Source organism: Elephas maximus, chromosome 13 (genome assembly GCF_024166365.1).
Source record: "Elephas maximus indicus isolate mEleMax1 chromosome 13, mEleMax1 primary haplotype, whole genome shotgun sequence".
Lineage (NCBI taxonomy): Eukaryota > Metazoa > Chordata > Mammalia > Proboscidea > Elephantidae > Elephas > Elephas maximus.
In genome coordinates, this window is record NC_064831.1 from 95,119,109 (window position 1) to 95,136,581 (window position 17,473).

At 45.8% G+C, this 17,473-nt stretch overlaps 1 protein-coding gene across 1 annotated transcript in view; it reads left to right on the forward strand.

The window, feature by feature from the left end:
- The window catches only part of ENTREP2 (endosomal transmembrane epsin interactor 2), a 591,792-nt gene that overhangs the window by 555,825 nt on the left and 18,494 nt on the right, over positions 1-17,473 (forward strand). Inside the window, exons 6-7 of the mRNA XM_049906022.1 lie at positions 15,221-15,381; positions 15,908-16,043. Of these exons, the coding sequence (XP_049761979.1) occupies positions 15,221-15,381; positions 15,908-16,043 (297 nt within the window). The remainder of the gene's footprint in view (positions 1-15,220; positions 15,382-15,907; positions 16,044-17,473) is intronic.

Below are 17,473 nucleotides of genomic sequence, written 5' to 3' on the forward strand. Positions count from 1 at the left end.
AGCACATTATCGTTGCTGTTGTTAGCGGCCATCGTTGAGTAGTAGAGACCCCATGCACCGTGGTTCAGACCGTTGTGATCCACAGGGTTTCCATTGGCTGATTCTTCAGGAGTAGATCACTAGATCTTTCTTTCCGGTCCATCTTAGTCTGGAGTCTCCACTGAGATCTCTTCTGTGTCACAGCAACACGTAAGCCCCCACAGACAGATGGGTGGTGGCTGCGCTTGAGATGAACTGGTTGGGAGTTGAACCTGGGTCTCCAGTATGGAAAGTGAGAACTCTACCACGGCTGACCCCATCTAGCACATGTCGTTGTTGTTGTTAGGTGCCATCAGGTTGGTCCCGACTCATAGCAACCCTGTGTGCAACAGAACAAAACACTGCCCGGTCCTGTGCCATCCTCACAATCGTCATGCTTAAGCCCATTGTTGCAGTCACTATGTCAGTCCATCTCCTTGATGGACTTTTTTTTTTTTTTTTGGCTGACCCTCTGCTTTACCAAGCATGATGTCCTTCTCCAGGAACTGATCCTTCCTGACAACACGTCCAAAGTACATGAGATGTAGTCTCGCCATTCCTGCTTCTAAGGAGCATTCTGGTTGTACTTCTTCCAAGACAAATTTGTTCATTCTTTTGGCAGTCCATGGTATATTTGATGTTCTTCGCCAACACCACAATTCAAAGGTGCCAATTCTTCTTCATTCTTCTTTATTCATAGTCCAGCTTTCACATGCATAAGAGGCGATTGAAAACACCGTGGGTTCGGTCCAGTGCACCTTAGTCTTCTTTAATACTTTGAACAAGGTCTTTTGCAGCAGATTTGCCCAGTGCAGTGCATCTTTTGATTTCTTGACTGATGCTTCTATGGGTGTTGATTGTGAATCCAAGTAAAATGAAATCCTTGACAATTTCAATCTTTTCCCTCTTTATCATGATATTGCTTATTGGACCTGTTGTGAGGATTTTTGATTTCTCTATGTTGAGGTATAATCCATACTGCGTCTAGGACATATAGGCTCTCAAATACTTGTTAAATAGATGAAGAAGGTAATGTCTACACAAAATAGTTACAGTGATTCTTTTTTCAAACAATAGTTTATTGTTTCATAAATAGACTTTGTGGTTACCATATCTATGCTCTTCCTTCTCCAAGATACGTAGTGACGTTGTAGCTGAGAATGATTTGGAGGGTGACAACTCACACCTTGGGGAAAGAGGATCAAAGGGTTTGACCTGCCCAATTCTGTCTCCCTGCCCCCGTTTTGATTCCCTGAACCTCCCTCGATATTTTTTTCATGTATTTTTTAAATTGTATTTATCTTGTTATTGTTGTCGAGAATATACACACTAAAACATACACCAATTCTGCAGTGTCTACGGAAACCATCTAGTGACATTGATTACATTCTTTGAATTGTGCAACCATTCTCACCCTCTCTTCTGAGTTGTTGCTCCTCCATTAACATAAATTCACTGCCCCCTAAGGTTTCTATCTAAACTTTCGAGTTGTTGTTATCAGCATGATCCCACATAGATAGTTCTTAAAAGAGCATAATGCTCAAGGCAGACATTTTTTACTACTTAAGCTAAATTATTGTTTGGTTTTAAGAAGACTTCAGAGAGTACTTTTGGTTTAAGGTTTGAAGACTACCTCGGAGCAATAGTTCCAAGGGTTCATCCAACCTTTATGGCTCCAAGAAGTCTGGAGTTCATGAGAATTTTAAAATCTCTTTTGCATCTCCCCTCTTTTGATCAGCATTCTTCTGTAGAATCTTTGATCAAAATGTTCAGTAATGGTAGCCAAGGACCACCCATTTTTTCTGGTCTAATAGCAAAGGAGGCAGTTGTTCATGGAAGCAATTAGCCACGCATTCTGTGTCTTCCTCCTATTCCTGACTCTCCTTCTTCCTCTGTTGCTCCAGGTGAATAGAGAACAATTATTGTGCCTTGAATGGCCGCTTGCAAGCTTTTAAGATCCCAGACACTATGCAACGAACTAGGAGTCAGAACAGAAGCACTAAACATGTTTTTAGGCCAATTAACTGGGATGTCCCATGAAACCATGACCCTGTAATTTCCAAACCAAGGAACCAAATCCCATGAGGTTTTTGATTGTACATAAGCAGCCTCAGCAGCTGCTCTTTTTTTTTTTTTGTCATTGTTGTAAATGTATATATCACACAACTTTGGCCAATTCAACTTTTTGCAAGTGTACAACTTATTTTCAGGAATTGCAGCAATCAGCTGTGCATCCCTACCCTTAATCAGCCCATAGGGTTTTCAATGGCTGGTTTTTCAGAAGTGGATCACTTTTCTTCTGAGCTACCTCTGGGTGGACTCAAACCTTCAACCTTTCAGTTAGCAACCAAGCGCGTGAACTGTTTGCACCATCCAGGGACTCCAAAGCACTATATAAAATTAAAATATTATTACGATTACAACAGCTACCATGAGAAACCTTCATTGTTTCATTGCTAAATGCTTGGTGCTTCAAATCCCTGGCTTGGAAGTGGAAATATATGAACTTCCTGCTGGCAAGTCCTTCTCCCTTTGTGATCATTCAGCCTGCTTCCATATGCTATGGAACAGATGAGACTGCTTTCGCCAGAAGACGTTAGCTCCACTGCTGCACCTTACAGTCCCTGGGGAGACAAAGCAAACGGTCCATGGTACTTGGAGGTCACCAGCGGGTGCCCTCTGGAAGACAGTCTGCTGCTATTGATGTGTTTACTGTGTTTATGGTAAACTGGTGATACATGACCATGTGCCTTGTGGGACCATCACTGGTCACATCGCTGCCTAATTATCCCAGTTTCCTTTGCTCTAAATGAAACCAAGTGTGTATGCCCTTTTGTCCTCACAGGGCAGCCAGAGGTTTAAATCAGATGATCTGTGTGAATGTGGCCACATGTCAGAGGCTGTGCACTCAGAGAAGTGGAGAACTGCCTGGAGCCCATGAACAGCAGGGAGCTCAAGGGGCATGTAGTTATGGCCTGAAGGGACGGACCAGGAATGGAGTTGTACAGAATGTCTCAGAAGCTTTTTTTAAATTTTCTTACTTCATTTCATTAGATTCTTTAGTTAAAGCAGTAATATATGATTATTTAAACCAGTCAGATAACATAGAGATGTCTAAAGAAGAGTTTGTGATCCCCTCTATTCTACCCTATTCTCTTGAGGAAACCGCTTCTAACGGTTTGGAGTAAATCTTTCCATTTCTTTCTTGATTTCTTAGTACTTATATAAAAACCAAACCCGTTGCCGTCGAGTCAATTCCGACTCATAGCTACCCTATAGGACAGAGTAGAACTGCCCCATAGGCTTTCCAAGGAGCGCCTGGTGGATTTGAACTGCCGACCCTTTGGTTAGCAGCTGTAGCACTTAGCCACTATGCCACCAGGTTTTCCAAGTACTTATATAAACGCATGTAAATCGAGTCTGTCTTCCATATTTCCTCCCTACCTTCCTCTCATCCCTTCCTCTTTTAGCCAAAATGACATCACACCATTCATATTACTCTGTGACTTGATTTCATAAAAACCTGAAACTAACATGGACGTCCCTCTAGGTCTAGATAGAGAGAGATTGATTGTTGTTAGGTGCCATCAAGTCAGTTCCAAATCATGGCAACCCTGTTTACAACAGAACAAAACATTGACCGGTCCTGCACCATCCTCACAATCGTTATGCTTGACCCCATTGTTACAGCCGTCTCCTTGAGGGTCTTTCTCTTTTCTGCTGACTCTCTACTTTACCAAGCATGATGTCCTTCTCCAAGGACTGATCCCTCTTGATAACATGTCCAAAGTATGTGAGACATAGTCTTGTAATCCTTGTTTCTAAGGAGCATTCTAGTTGTACCTCTCCCAAGACAGATTTGCTCATTCTTCTGGCAGTCCATAGTATATTCAATACTCTTCACCAACACCCTAAATCAAAGTCATCAATTCTTCTTCAGTCTTCCTTATTCATCGTCCAGTTTTCGAATGTGTGTGAGACGATTGAAAATACCGTGGCTTAGGTCAGGCACACCTTAATCCTTAAAGTGACATCTTCGCTTTTTAACACTTTAAAGAGGTCTTTGGGGCAGATTTGCCCAATGCAGTATGTCATTTGATTTCCTGACGGCTGCTTCTGTGGTCATTGACGGTGGATTCAAGTATAATGAAATCTTTAACACAATCTTCTCTCCATTTATCGTGATGTTTATTGGTCCAGTTGTGAGGATTTTTGTTTTCTTTCTGTTGAGGTGTAGTCCATACTGAAAGCTATACTCTTTGATCTTTATCAGTAAGTGCTTCAAGTCCTCTTTGCTTTCAGCAAGTAAGGTGTGTCATTGCAGGTTGTTAATGAGTCTTCCACCAATCCTGATGCCACATTCTTCATATTGTCCAGCTTGAATAATTTGCTCAGCATACAGACTGAATAAGCATGGTGAAAGGATACAACCCTGACGCACGCCTTTCTTGATTGTAAACCATGCAGTATCCTCTTGCTCTGTTCAAACGACTGCCACTTGGTCTGTGTACAGAGCACAATTAAGTGTTCTGGAGTTCCCATTCTTCGCAATGTTATCCATAATTTGTTAAGATCTATACAGTCAAATGCCTTTGCATAGTCAATATAACACCAGTAAACATCTTTCTGGTATTCTCTGCTTTCAGCCAAGATCCATCTAACATCAGCAGTGATACTCCTCATTCCACATCCTCTTCTGAATCCAGCTTGAATTTCTGGCAGTTCCCTGTCAAGGTACTGCTACAACAGCTTTTGAATGATCTTCAGCAAAATTTTATTTGTATACAATACTAATGATCTTGTTCAATAATTTCTGCATTCTGTCGGATCACCTTTCTTTGGAATGGGCAAAAATACAGATCTCTTCGAGTTGGTTGGCCAGGAAGCTGTATTCCAAATTTCTTGGCATAGATGAGTGAGTACTTCCACAGCTGCATCGTTTGTTGAAACATTTTAATTGGTATTCCATTAATTCCTGGAGCCTCGTTTTTCACCTATACCTTCAGTGCAGCTTGGACCCCTTCCTTCAATAGATATTGTTTTAATATCTGCATTGACCCATAATATGTATGAAATGTCAGTTACTTAGCCATTTCCCTACTGGTGGATGCCTGAGTAGTTTATACAGGGAAGACCATAAGGTACTGCAGCAGCAGACTCTGACTCACAGCAGAAGCTTAGCAGGACATGGAAAGATTGGTCAATGTCTGTATGTATGGCTTTTGTTTTGTTTTGTTTTTTCTCTTTGGGGGGGATGGGTAACAGGTTTATTGAGATGTAGTTCACATATCATACAATTTACCCAAAAGTATACAGTTCAGTGGTTTTTAGTATAGTCACAGTAGTGCAACCATCACTACGTTAAATGTTCATCACCCCATGTGCCTATACTCAGCAGTCACAGACACACCCGTCTTCCTCCCAGTCCCTAGGTTCATCCATGTTGTAACATGTGTCAATGTTGGTACTTCATTCTTTTTATTGTCAAATAATATCCCATGGGATGGCTATACCACATATTTTGTCCCATTCATCAGTTGATGGATGTATTACTTATTTCTACTTCTTGGATATTAAGAATAATGTTGCTGTGAACATTCATGTACAAGTTTCTGTGTGGACATATGTTTTCATTTCCTAGGAGTGGAATTGCTAGGTCATATGACTATTTTGAGGAATTGGTAGACTGTTTTCCAAAGCAGCCGTACCATTTTACATTCCCCCCTGCAGAGTATGAGGGTTCCAATGTCTTCACATCCTTGTCAACACTTGTTATTAGCTATGTTTTTAATTATAGCCATCCTAGTGGATGTGAAGTGGTATCTCTTTGTGGTTTTGACTTGCATTTCCCTGGTGGTTAATGATGTTGAACATGTTCTCATGTACTCACTGACCATTTGTATATCTTCTCTGGAGAAATGTTTTGAGTAAATGTTTCTCCAAAGATATACAAATTCCTTTCAGATTGGGTCATTTGCGTTTTTATTATTGAGTTGTAAGAGTTCTTTACATATTCTTGATACAAGTCCCTTATCAGATATAAGATTTACTTATATTTCCTCCCACCCTGTGGGTTGTATTTTCACTTTCTTGTTGATGTCCTTTGAAGAGCAAAAGCTTTTATTTTGAGGAAGTGCAGTTTATCCATCCCCACCCCCCATTTTGGTTGCTTCTGGTGTCATATCTAGGAAACCATTGGCTGATACAAGGTCATGAAAATTTGTTCCTATGTTTTCTTCTAAGGGTTTTACAGTTTTAGCTCTTACACTTAGGTGTTTGAAACTTTTTGAGTTAGTTTTTGTATATGATGTGAGTTAGGGGGTCCAACTTTATTGCGTATGGAGATTCAGTTGTCCTAGCGCCATTTATGGAAAAGACTATTCTTTCCCTCATTGAATTGTCTTGGCACTATTGATTATTTCTGGACTCTCAATTCTATTACATTGATCTATATGTCTGTCCTTGTGCCACGACCACACTGTATTGTTTATTGTAGTTTGCAGTGAGTTTTAAAAATGGGAAATTTGTTCTTTTTCAAGACTATTCAGCTCTTTTATGTCCCTTGAATTTCCATATGAACTTTTAGCATCCGTTTCTGCAAAACCAGCTGAGATTTTGATAGTGATTGTGTTCACTCTGTGGTTCAGTTTAGGGAGTATTGCCATCTTAACAATATTAAGTCTATGTGATGTACCAAGTGAAATAAATCATGTGTGTGTGTGTGTGTGTGCATGTGTGTGGACTCCTTAGGATTTTTTATATACAAGATTGTGTCATCTGTAAATAAGGTTAGATTTATGTATTGCCTTTCAACCTGGATGCCTTTTATTTAATTTTCTTGCTTAATTTCCCTGACTAGAACCTCCAGTACAATGTTGAACAGAAGTGATGAGAGCAGACATCTTTGTCTTGTTCTTGTCTTGGGGAGAAAGCTTTCCATCTTTCACCATTAAGTATGATGTTAGCTGTGGGTGCCCTTTATCAGATTGAGGAAGCTCCCTTCTATTCCAGTTTGTTGAGTGTTTTTATCATGAAATTGTGTTGGTTTTTGTTCTCTACACTATTTGTACAGTGTAGAGCATTAATTGATTTTCAGGTGTGCAACCACCCTTTCATTCCTAAGATAAATCCCACTTCACCATGATGTATAATCTTCTTTTTATCTATCAGAGTAACACTGGCCTCATACAATGAGTTTGGAAGTGTTTCCTCCTCTTCTGTTTGTTTTTTTTTTTTTTGGAAGAATTTTTGAGTAATTTATACTAATTCTTCTTTAAATGTTTGGTAGAATTCCCCAGTGAAGCCATCTGGGCCTGGACTTTTCTTTGTGCATAGTTTTTTTGATTACTGATTCAATCTCTTTATTTGTTATGGATATATTCGGATTTTATATTTCTTCTCCAGTCTGTTTTGACACTTTGTGTCTTTCTAGGAATTTGTCCATGTATTTATGTTTTAAGTTAAAATAAAATGTGTTGAGCGTGTATGTATTGTTTATGTTAGTGTGTGTTTCCCAGCTTTAAAGAACTTTTTTTGTTCATTAATCACCCAACTACAGAAAGGAAGGATTCTCTTGATGTTTATGCTTTCCCAAACATGGTTTTTTTTCCTTGCCAAGGCTTCCCTCTGGAGTGCTTTCACTTCCCTGCCCCTTCTTCCACACCATGGCCAACTCTTGGGTTTTCCCGAGCTAGTTTAAAACACTGTGTTCTAGGCTCTTAGGGTTTTTCCTCTCTAGTATGTCCTTTCTCTTTCAATAATCCTTAATATTTAAATCACATCAACCTATCCCATTTTCATTACCCTCTGTATTTAAATTTATATAAGGTATGCTGCTCACTACTAGTTCCATGTTCTTTATCTTCCCCATTGCCATTTTTTTGAGTCAGTTGTGGCTCTTGTTGTACTAACTCTTCATTCTGATATTTATTTTTATCTAAAGCCTTCAAAGTGAGAAGCGCTAATTTATGATGAGAGCAGTATTGGAGGGAAGGACACTTTGTGAACAAGGATGGAGAAGCCCTCTTACCACCCATTTCTTGATAGGTTCACACTAACTTCTTTTCTCAAAAAGAAGAACAGGACCCTGCAGGAACATCATGTCTAAGAACCTGTAGGCTGCTCCAGGCCTCATGTCCACTGCCCTGCCAGGCCCCTGGTTGAGCAGTTCACTGCACGGGGTGCTGGGGTCAGAAATGAAACCAGTCTGCTTGCCGAGCCATGGGCCCTGCCATAGGAAGGGGCACCTCACTCTAATTTGCACAAAGGGGCAACTCTGTGTGCCTGGGCAGCCCAGTACCACCACATGAGCACAGACAAGCTGCCTTCTCTTCTCCCACTTCCCCAGCCCCCCTCCCTCCTCCTAAAGGTTAGACAGGATACCTCAGTCCTGATTTCTACTATGGCTTGTATGTGAAGAATTTATGCAATAGAATGAAACTCTAGATATAACCACTTTTCAGAAGAGTCACAATTTTGTGTTATATGCTGATTTATTCACTCATTTTTATTTGCTTCTTCACACATTCATTTAGTCAGCAAACATTTCATGAGTTTTGCTGTATGTCAAGTGCTGCTAGAGAATCAAAGATGGTAAGAACAAAGCCTCCAGAGAGCCCATCATTCCTTTCTTATCTCTGTGGATGAGAATTTCCAGTAGTTAGCAATTGTTGGAACTAATGTGACTGAATGAGTGTGTATACACGAGATGCCAAGTGCTGTGCCTATTGTCAGAATTTGTAAGGCAGAATTATCCTGATATGCTTGGATATGGTGGCAACCAGCAATCTGATTATACAATGCAGCTTATTGATATAGTTTAGTGGAGAAAGCGTTTTATCTCATAAGTGTCTATAATCTCATTTTATTTCATTTTTAAATGCAGTCTCATTCTTACATGACATTATTTTCCTCTGCACTTAGCTTATGGCAGCCACTTCAGCTGAAGGGACTTCATATGCTATTACCTGCGTCTTCATCGCTTGTTAACTTCTTCTTTTATTATTGTCTTTTTTTTTTTTTTTTTTTTACCTCTAGCCATCGCCTTATAAAGTGGAGCTTTCTTAGAAAGTACGAATGGGGCTCTGTGCCCTCCACAGTGGGGTAACTGTGCTTGACGCAGAAGCTACTAAGGGGTACAGGCTGTCAGGGGTGTAACATCACCCCCAGGCACCCCAGAATCAGCCCACATTCTCCAGTATTGTCGCCTCTCCCCCCTTCATCCCCCACCCTGCTGAGACTGGCCCTCCTATATCCACGGTGGCCTTCCTTAAGGCCTGGACTTGGCAAAGACTTCTCTGGATAGTAGGTGCCACTTAAGGACCAGATCAGGGCTGAAGGCAGCTGACCAATCTAACAAGCTGGCTACAGCGGACAATCATAGCAATGGTGCCTGCACACTATAAACATTTTATTTCAACTTTAAATGCATAAATGAGCATCTACCCATTGGTCTTCTGATTCGGTGCCATGACCTCCTCTTTGATGATGGGCCTCTTTGATGACGGGTTGTATTTCTCGCATAAACTTCATGGGAACTCTGCCATCTATGATTTCCAGATTCAGCTCCTTTGAACTGGAGTGAGACGTGGAAAGCAGTCTGAACGCAGAACTCCCCAGACTGTTAGGACTCTTCTCTGTTTTCTTGCTGCTGTCTCACCCAGTCCTAATTGAACAGCCATTTCTTCTTAACTACTGTTTTTTATCAAGTCTTTCCAAAGCATTCCACTTGGTTTTCGTAGAAAGAACAACTTTTTCTGCCTGCATTCATACCTCATTATGCAGTTACAACAGTAACTAAAGCTGGCATTGACCTGTGTGGGAGCACACGCATGCAGCCCTGGGTAAGTGTGGGACTCCCCTGGGCAGGTGGCAGGTGTGGTGGAAACAGAGGGCAGCAGGGAGCCTCAAGCACCCTCTTGGGGCTGGGAGTTCAGGGCAGACAGCAGCTCACCTGGAGGGTTGGCTATGGGGAGGTCGATTCAGAAACCTTTACTATAGTGATCATCCTGTTACTGCTGCCAGGTCTGAGGAGGGGCAGGGGAAGAGGGTTTTCCCCTGTATCTCTTAGTCTTATGGAAAATCCTAAGGCATGCGTGCTCACTTCCAGAACCAGGATGTGGCAGGAGGCTAGGGAAGGGTACTCTGTTTCCAGTGAACCAGGGAGGGTAAGGCTGGTCAGAGGCCCAGTGGAGGAGGTAAATGGCCAGTCCTGGGGTCCCAGCCCTCCATATCCCGGGCCATTCTCACATCCCACCCCAGGTCAGGAGGAAGCACCTCCCCTGACCCCACCAGCCCACAACTCCCTACCCCTATGACAGGAGATGGCATGGGGTCTCTCTGACATGAGTCTGTGCCTGAGAAATGGTGTTTCTCAGTATGACAGGCTCAGGTGGGGACAGGGAAGAGGGGATGAGACTCAGAGGGGTCTGTAATGCACCCACAGTCATGTGGGCCCCTCACAGTCAGGCTGGGCCTTGAGAATTGGCCTTCTGATTCTCAGCCCTGAAGCCCCTTGACCTCTTTGTGCTCTTCCTCAGACCCCAGTCTCAGAGCCATTCAGACAGAATCAAATTTTAGGGGCTCTGTGTAGTTTTCTGTGTGTATGGAGCCCTGGTAGTACAGTGGTTAAGAGTTCAGCTGCTAAGCAAAAATGTTGGCAGTTCAAATCCACCAGCCGCTCCTTGAAAACCCTATGGTTCTCTGTTCTGTGGAGTCTCTATGAATCAGAATCAACTTGATGGTAACGGGTTTGGTTTTGTGTGTTCAGTGGGCCTTGGAAAGCTGCCCTAGGCCAGATACCTCAGTTCCCAGTGCTGCCTGGCTTCCAGGTCACCCCTGAAGGACGGAACACGTCTAAGCTGGATCTCCCTTTCTCCAGAATTGGCGTATAAGAATGGGATTCTCACCACAGGGTCTAAATTGCACACTCCTGCTATGTGGGTTATGAGACCTGGGTGCCATGGTGGTCACAGCAGGTGTGTGAACAACTGAGCCAGGTACCAGCAGCACTTCACGCACCAGACATAGGTGTACCTTTGCTCATGGGGTCCAGGATCACCACACGATTAAACAAGGAGGGTACACCTGACCCTGGACGATCAGAACCAGCTCAGGAAGAAGGGACAATTTAGAGCCTGAGGTGGAGTTACACTTCACACCTGGCCATAACTGCTTATGTGTGAGGCTGCGGAGCACTGCTAGGTGCGGACAGTGTGGGCTGTCCAAGGGGACAGCTTTCCAGAGTCAGGGGCATTTATGCTGGGTCTTGAAGGGTGGCTGGGAGGTTGCCAGGAGAGAGCTGGGGGGGATCCAGAAAGGCAGCAAAATGTGTTTGCTATTTGGGATTGTGATGGAGCACTGTGTGTTCAGAGCAGGGAGGAGTTTTGTAGCATGAGTTGGCTGGAGGGCAGGAAGCTGGACACTCACTGGGACTCAGCAAGTTTAAGAGTCTCATGTGCCAAGGTGCTGTTAGCTGTAGGTGCCATTGAGTCGGCTCTGACTCATAGTGACCTTATATAGAACAGAACAAAACAGTGCCTGATCCTGTGCCATCCTCACAATAGTAGGTATGTTTGAGCCCATTGTTGCAGCCACTGTGCCAATCCATCTCATTGAGGGTCTTCCTCTTTTTTTGCTGACCCCCAGCTTTAACAAGCATGATGTCCTTCTCCAGGACTGACTCCTCCTGATAACATGCCCAAAGTACATGAGACGAAGTCTCGCCATCTTCACTTCCAAGGAGCACTCTGGCTGTACTTCTTGCAAGGCAGATTTGTTCATTCCTCTAGCAGCCCTTGGTGTATTCAGTATCCTTCACCAACACCACGATTCAAAGGAGTCACTTCTTTGGTCTTCCTTATTCATTGTCCAGCTTTCACATGCATGAGGCAATTGTCAGGTGTACCTTAGTCCTCAAGGTGACATTTTTGCTTTTTAACACTTTAAAGAGGTGTTTTGCAGCAGATTTACCCGACACAATATGTTGTTTGATTTCTTGACTGCTGCTTGCATGGGCATTAATTGTGGATCCAAGTAAAATGAAATCCTTGACATGAGTTGGCTGGAGGGCAGGAAGCTGGACATCACTGGAACTTCATGAGCGAGGGTCTCATGTGGCAAGGTATAGACGGGGCCTCACCAGATTGGTTTAAAAGTAACTTTACTAGCATAACGGTGACTGGATTCAAGAGGAAGGAATCAAGGTGGAGAGACATGTTAGATGCTCCTACAAAGACGGGGTGAGCAGGGCTGAGCAGGGCTGAGCAGAGGCGTGACAGCGAGGAGGAGCCTGTCTCCTCTTCAGTGAGCAAGGCACCAGATGAGGCACAGGGAGTATGTGGGGTTAAGACAGACAGGGCCCTGGGCTGTCAGGACTCAGGTGGGAAAAGAATCACCTCAGGATTTCAACAAGGTAATACGTTGTTGGTTAGTCTGGTGTGGAAAGCTGAAGGAGCAAAAGAGGTGCTTGAGGTTACCCAGGGATTAATAACCACGGGAAGCAGCTACCTCCCCTTAGGGCTGGGAGAACAAAAGGGAAGGAGTGAGGGAGGAGCAGGCTCTCCCAGCTTCCTGCCTTCTACTGTCCCTCTAGCGCCCCCCGTTGGCAGAACCTAGCAGGAGCCGGCTGGCAAAGTAGTCTGAGAAATGAGGTTTGCAGACTTCCAGCCCCAACGTCATAGAGCAGAGTGTAGAGATGGTGACCTTGAGCTGAGAGACAGACCCTGCCCTCATTTCACAGACATTGATGGCAGGGAAGGGAGGAAAGATGTTAAGCATGACTGGCAGGCGTCTCACCGGGGAGGATGAGAAGCAAAGGTAAAGGCTTGGTGTGACACTTGCTGAGCCTGAGACGCTTCCATGAAGGTGGCCAGCACACACTGGGAGGGTAGTCAGGGGCTTAGAGCGGGTGTGGAGCCTACTGCTTAACCTTACAAAGCCCCTGGTGCACAGCAGCATCCCCTCATTTAAGCCTGCTAGTAAGACCAGCTGGAGCTCTTAGACATGCTTGTGAAGGGGCTTGTTGTTCTTATCCCTAGTGGAAGTGTTCCTTGAATAGGAGCGTGATTTTTGCCTTCTGCATTTCATTAGCTTTTCCTGAGTATGGTATTGATCTTTCTGATTTGATAGAGACTAATGTAAAATATTTCCCTGTTAGACCTCAAGGACATTGACTCTGGTTCCAGCCACTCAGCTTTGTGCCGTAAGCGCCAAGGTAGAGGAGGGCAGACGTATTAGACCTGTTTGTAGCCATTGTTTCACTCCCTTTTAGACAATTAGACAAAGACGCAGGTCAGACCAGCTGGAGAGGCAACGAACGTGCTCTGTGTGCGAAGAAGACCGAGACCACACAGGAGCCTTCTTCAGTCTGACTGTGTTACGTGGTTAGATGTGGCCAAGCTCTTTCTCCATCAGATGGCAGCACTGGAATTTCCCAGCATTTGACCATATTCAGATCATGACCTCCCCTGTAACTGGTGCAAAAATGTTCTACTGCCCCAGTCTCCACCCACGCCAGCCCACCCTGCCCAGTGCTGTAGAAGGCACTTCCTTCACCCTCCCTGGCTCTCCAGTCTCTCCAGAATTAACCCGCAACTGCTAGAGCCTTATCTGCTGCTTTTGGTACACATACCTTTCTCTCATCACCTCTTCTTCTTGCTCCTGAGTGCCTTCCTGGCAGCCCACCTGTTGAAATCCTACCAAGCTTCCAACACCCATTCCAGTGTCGTCTTCTTCATCAACCTTTGTGGACCCCAGGTTTCAGCACGGCGCTTGAAGAGCTCACCATTGCCTAATGGAGCTGTCCTTGCGTGGCCTGATAGAGTCGTATTCACCCTTGCTCCTTTCCTTCCCTCCTTCCATGCCATGGGGAGTCCCTTGAGGGCAGAGCGCGGAGCTGGGAAGGCACTGGGGCTTTCCTCACCTGTAGGCACTCCAGGGAGCTGTTGACTGCAAGTGGAGCTCGCGTCTCAGGCAACTCCATTCCCCGATAGCCTCTGGGGAACAGAGATCCGAGGTACAGACAGGATAGTTACAGGTCAGGACTTTTCATGAGCAGAAACAGAAAACTAGGCAGACACCATGCGTTTTGTTAAGTGACTGATATCTCTCAGTTCACTCAAGCAGGACTTCAGTTTTTAAGACCACCCTACAGAACATTCTGGAGCTCTTTTCCCTCAGAGTGATGTTCTACAAAATGTCCAACCCATACCCATTGCCATGGAGTCAATTCCAATTCAGAGTGACCCTATAGGGCAGGTAGAACTGCCCCACAGGGTTTCCAAGGCTGCAGTCTTTACGGAAGCAGACTGCCACATGTTTCTCCCTCAGAGCAGCTAGTGGGTTCAAACCACAGATTTTCAGTTAGCAGCCAAGCACCTTAACCACTGTGCCACCTTAAGGTGTCCATAATTAAATATTTGAGCAATGTTGGGTTACTGGTTAAACAAAGTTAAAGAGATTTTCAGCACAGGCCTTCTTGGGGCCTTGAGCACACTGTGCACGTTGCAGTGCTCCAGGAAGGGAGCGCAGTCTGTGGCATTCCACAAATATTTGACTGTATAGATTTAAAAGCGAGGATGGCAGGAGTTCGTCTCACATGTCATAGACATGTTACCAGGAGGGCCCAGCCCCTGGAGAAGAAGATCATGCTCAGTAGAGTAGAGGGTCAGCGAGAAAGAGGAAGACCTTCAACAAGATGGACTGACACAGTGGCAACAACGATGGTGAGGATGATGCAGGGCCAGGCAGTGTTTCCTTTTGTTGTACTTCGAGCCGCTATGAGTCGGAGCTGACTTGACGGCGCCTAACAACAACAACATAGACTTTTTTTGGAGCGGAAGCCTTGGAATATCTTGTGGGTCTGGGTTTTGGAGCACACCTAGGGAATGCCATCTTAAACTGTGGCCGTTAGGCCCCTTTGGAGGCGTGTACTCAGGTGTAGTGGTGGGAATAGAACTGAAGACTCCTCAGACTGTGTTTTTCTTCAGAAAACAGACATTTAGTGTAGCATTGTGGGAACCAAAATCATGAGGCTCCGGAGACAGCGCTTCCTGGTGGAGAGCTTAATGGTCACAGTGGGACAGTTTGAATCTCACATGTTCCAAATGGAGAGTTAAAGCTTAGGGAAAATGAGCTTCAGTAGACACGAACCATGCAAGCTGTCCCAGTTGGCCCTAACCGGTTCTTTCCCGCTGTTTTTCAGTTCTTCCCGCAGAGGCCCCGTTCTGCCCACCCTGCCTGCATGACTCCCCACGGCTCCGTTCTCCACCAGACGCTGGGCTTCGACGAGTTCACTCCCCCCATCCCACCCCCACCTTACTACCCCCCAGAGTACACCTGCACACCCACGGCCGAGGCCCAGAGGTTCGTCTTCCCTGTTGCCTCCATGACTGGGGTTTGGAAGGCCAGCAGTTGAGGTAGCCACGTTTGTGTTAGGGAAGAAGTCAAGCAGGGTCTAAAAGCAGACTGACTGGGTGAGAGAGTAGAGAATGCAAGTGAGCGGAGGAGTGGTCTAGAAATCGATCCTCTCTGTTGGTGTGTTTGCAGTGTGAGGAAAAGAAGCTCTAACACAGCGAAGTAGCTCTGTTATGTTCTATTGAAACACAAAGCTGCTTTTGGATTATAGTCATTAATACAGCATGTAAAATTTGCTTAAAGATTTAATCAGCTGTATGGTTATCTTAATTTTAATGGACAGGACCATAGAGTTTGCTGAAAATGTTGATATCTTTCCAGAAAAAAAAACAAGAGTTAAAACTGCCGAGTGCATTGGGCTTTTATCCCACAAGCGTGAGGAGTGTCGGACGAGGGAGGGCCTGGCAGGCGCTGTTCTGGGGGCTCTGTGGGTGCTGCTCCCTCCGGATGACACGGTGTGCTTCTTCCTTTGCAGGGGCCTGCACCTGGACTTTTCTCCCTCCCCCTTCAGCACCTTGTATGATGTCGCCATCAGCAGTCCCGGCCTGCTCTACCCTGCCGAGCTCCCTCCGCCCTATGAGGCCGTGGTGGGCCAGAACATGGCCAGCCAGGTGAGGCTGGGCCCCAGACAAGACTGGGCCCTGTGCAGCACTTGAGGACCTTCCTGGCCTGGCCTCGCAGCAGTGCCCAGGTGTGAGTTGGTTGTGTATGTGGCACCAGGACAGCCTTGTAGGGGCCGGCTGTATGCTGGCACTGTGGTCTGTGCCTGTCTACCCTGTCAGCACCCTTTGGGGTGCTGCTTGTCCCAGCCCCATGGTGTAGCAAAGCCACCGGGCACAAGGAGTGGAGTCTTCCCGGGAGGTGCCAATGATACATGTGTTAAAGAGATGCCAACCCTGGCTGTGGGACCCCCATGTGGGTGCTTTGCCCCGGGCTACCTGGCTCAGCCACTGTGGCCTGTGTTGCAACTCAGGTGTGTCTGAATTCAGTACTGGCCAGTGTGCCTAGGGTAGACGCAGGGGAACTGGTGTAGGTTCTTACCCAAGTGCAGGGATCCCTGGGGTGGATCCTGGTACTCAGACATCCCACTTCAGTTCCCAGGGACCTCTGGCTGCAGGAGGAACTTCTCAGCCTCCATCGACTGGGAGGTAAGAAAGCAATTCCTATCCCTGGGCCTGGCCTGGGCCAGGAAGTACCTTAGCTCCCAGGTGTACCTTCTCAGAGCTGGGTGTTGCCAGGCACGCTCACAACCCATAACAGGCACTTAGTATGTGTTCGTGGAGCCTCAGTTTCCTCATCTGTGAAATGGGGGTAGGGGCATAGAACCAAGCTCATAGGATGAAATGGGATGGCCTCTCCAGTGTGTCGGCACAGGCGACAGCATGTGTAAGTACTGAGCTCAGCAAGGGTCCATGGCTTTTTTTTGGTATCATTATGCTCATAGTTATTGTCATCAATACTGAATGAGCCCGGCCAGGCCAGAAGACCGAAGGTTACATGACAAGGAGGGTTGTGGCCCTGGCCTGGGTGGGAAGCCCAGGAGTCCAGAGGAGCTGCCTGTGGGGAGACCGTAGGATGGCAGATGCAGGCAGCTGGGGCAGCGCACTGAGGCTGGGCCCCAAACTCTGAGCAGCAGAGTGTAGCTAGAACTCACTTGGGAGGCTCTGAAGGGTGCAGGTTTAGGACAGTGTGGTTTACAGACCACTCTTAGAACCTGGCCCCGGGGCTTTCTGGCAGCCAGGGGTGCCCTCCCAACAGGTGTCCACCCCTGATCCACAGACTGACTCACTGCCCTCTAGGGTGTGCAGGTAACTTTAGATCAGGTGGGTCCCACTGACACCTTCACAACCTGTGGGGGGCCTCTTGTCACCACCCAGTGTAGGTGACTGACTCTGACTGCCCCAGACCCTAGGACATCACACCTGTGCCCTCAGTGGCCCTGTAAAAACTCCAGGGCCCCTGGGGGATAGCCCACGTGGCAGGGCTGCCCTTTCCCACCACTGACTGAGGAGGGACAAGATGCAGGAGACTGGCTGTAGAT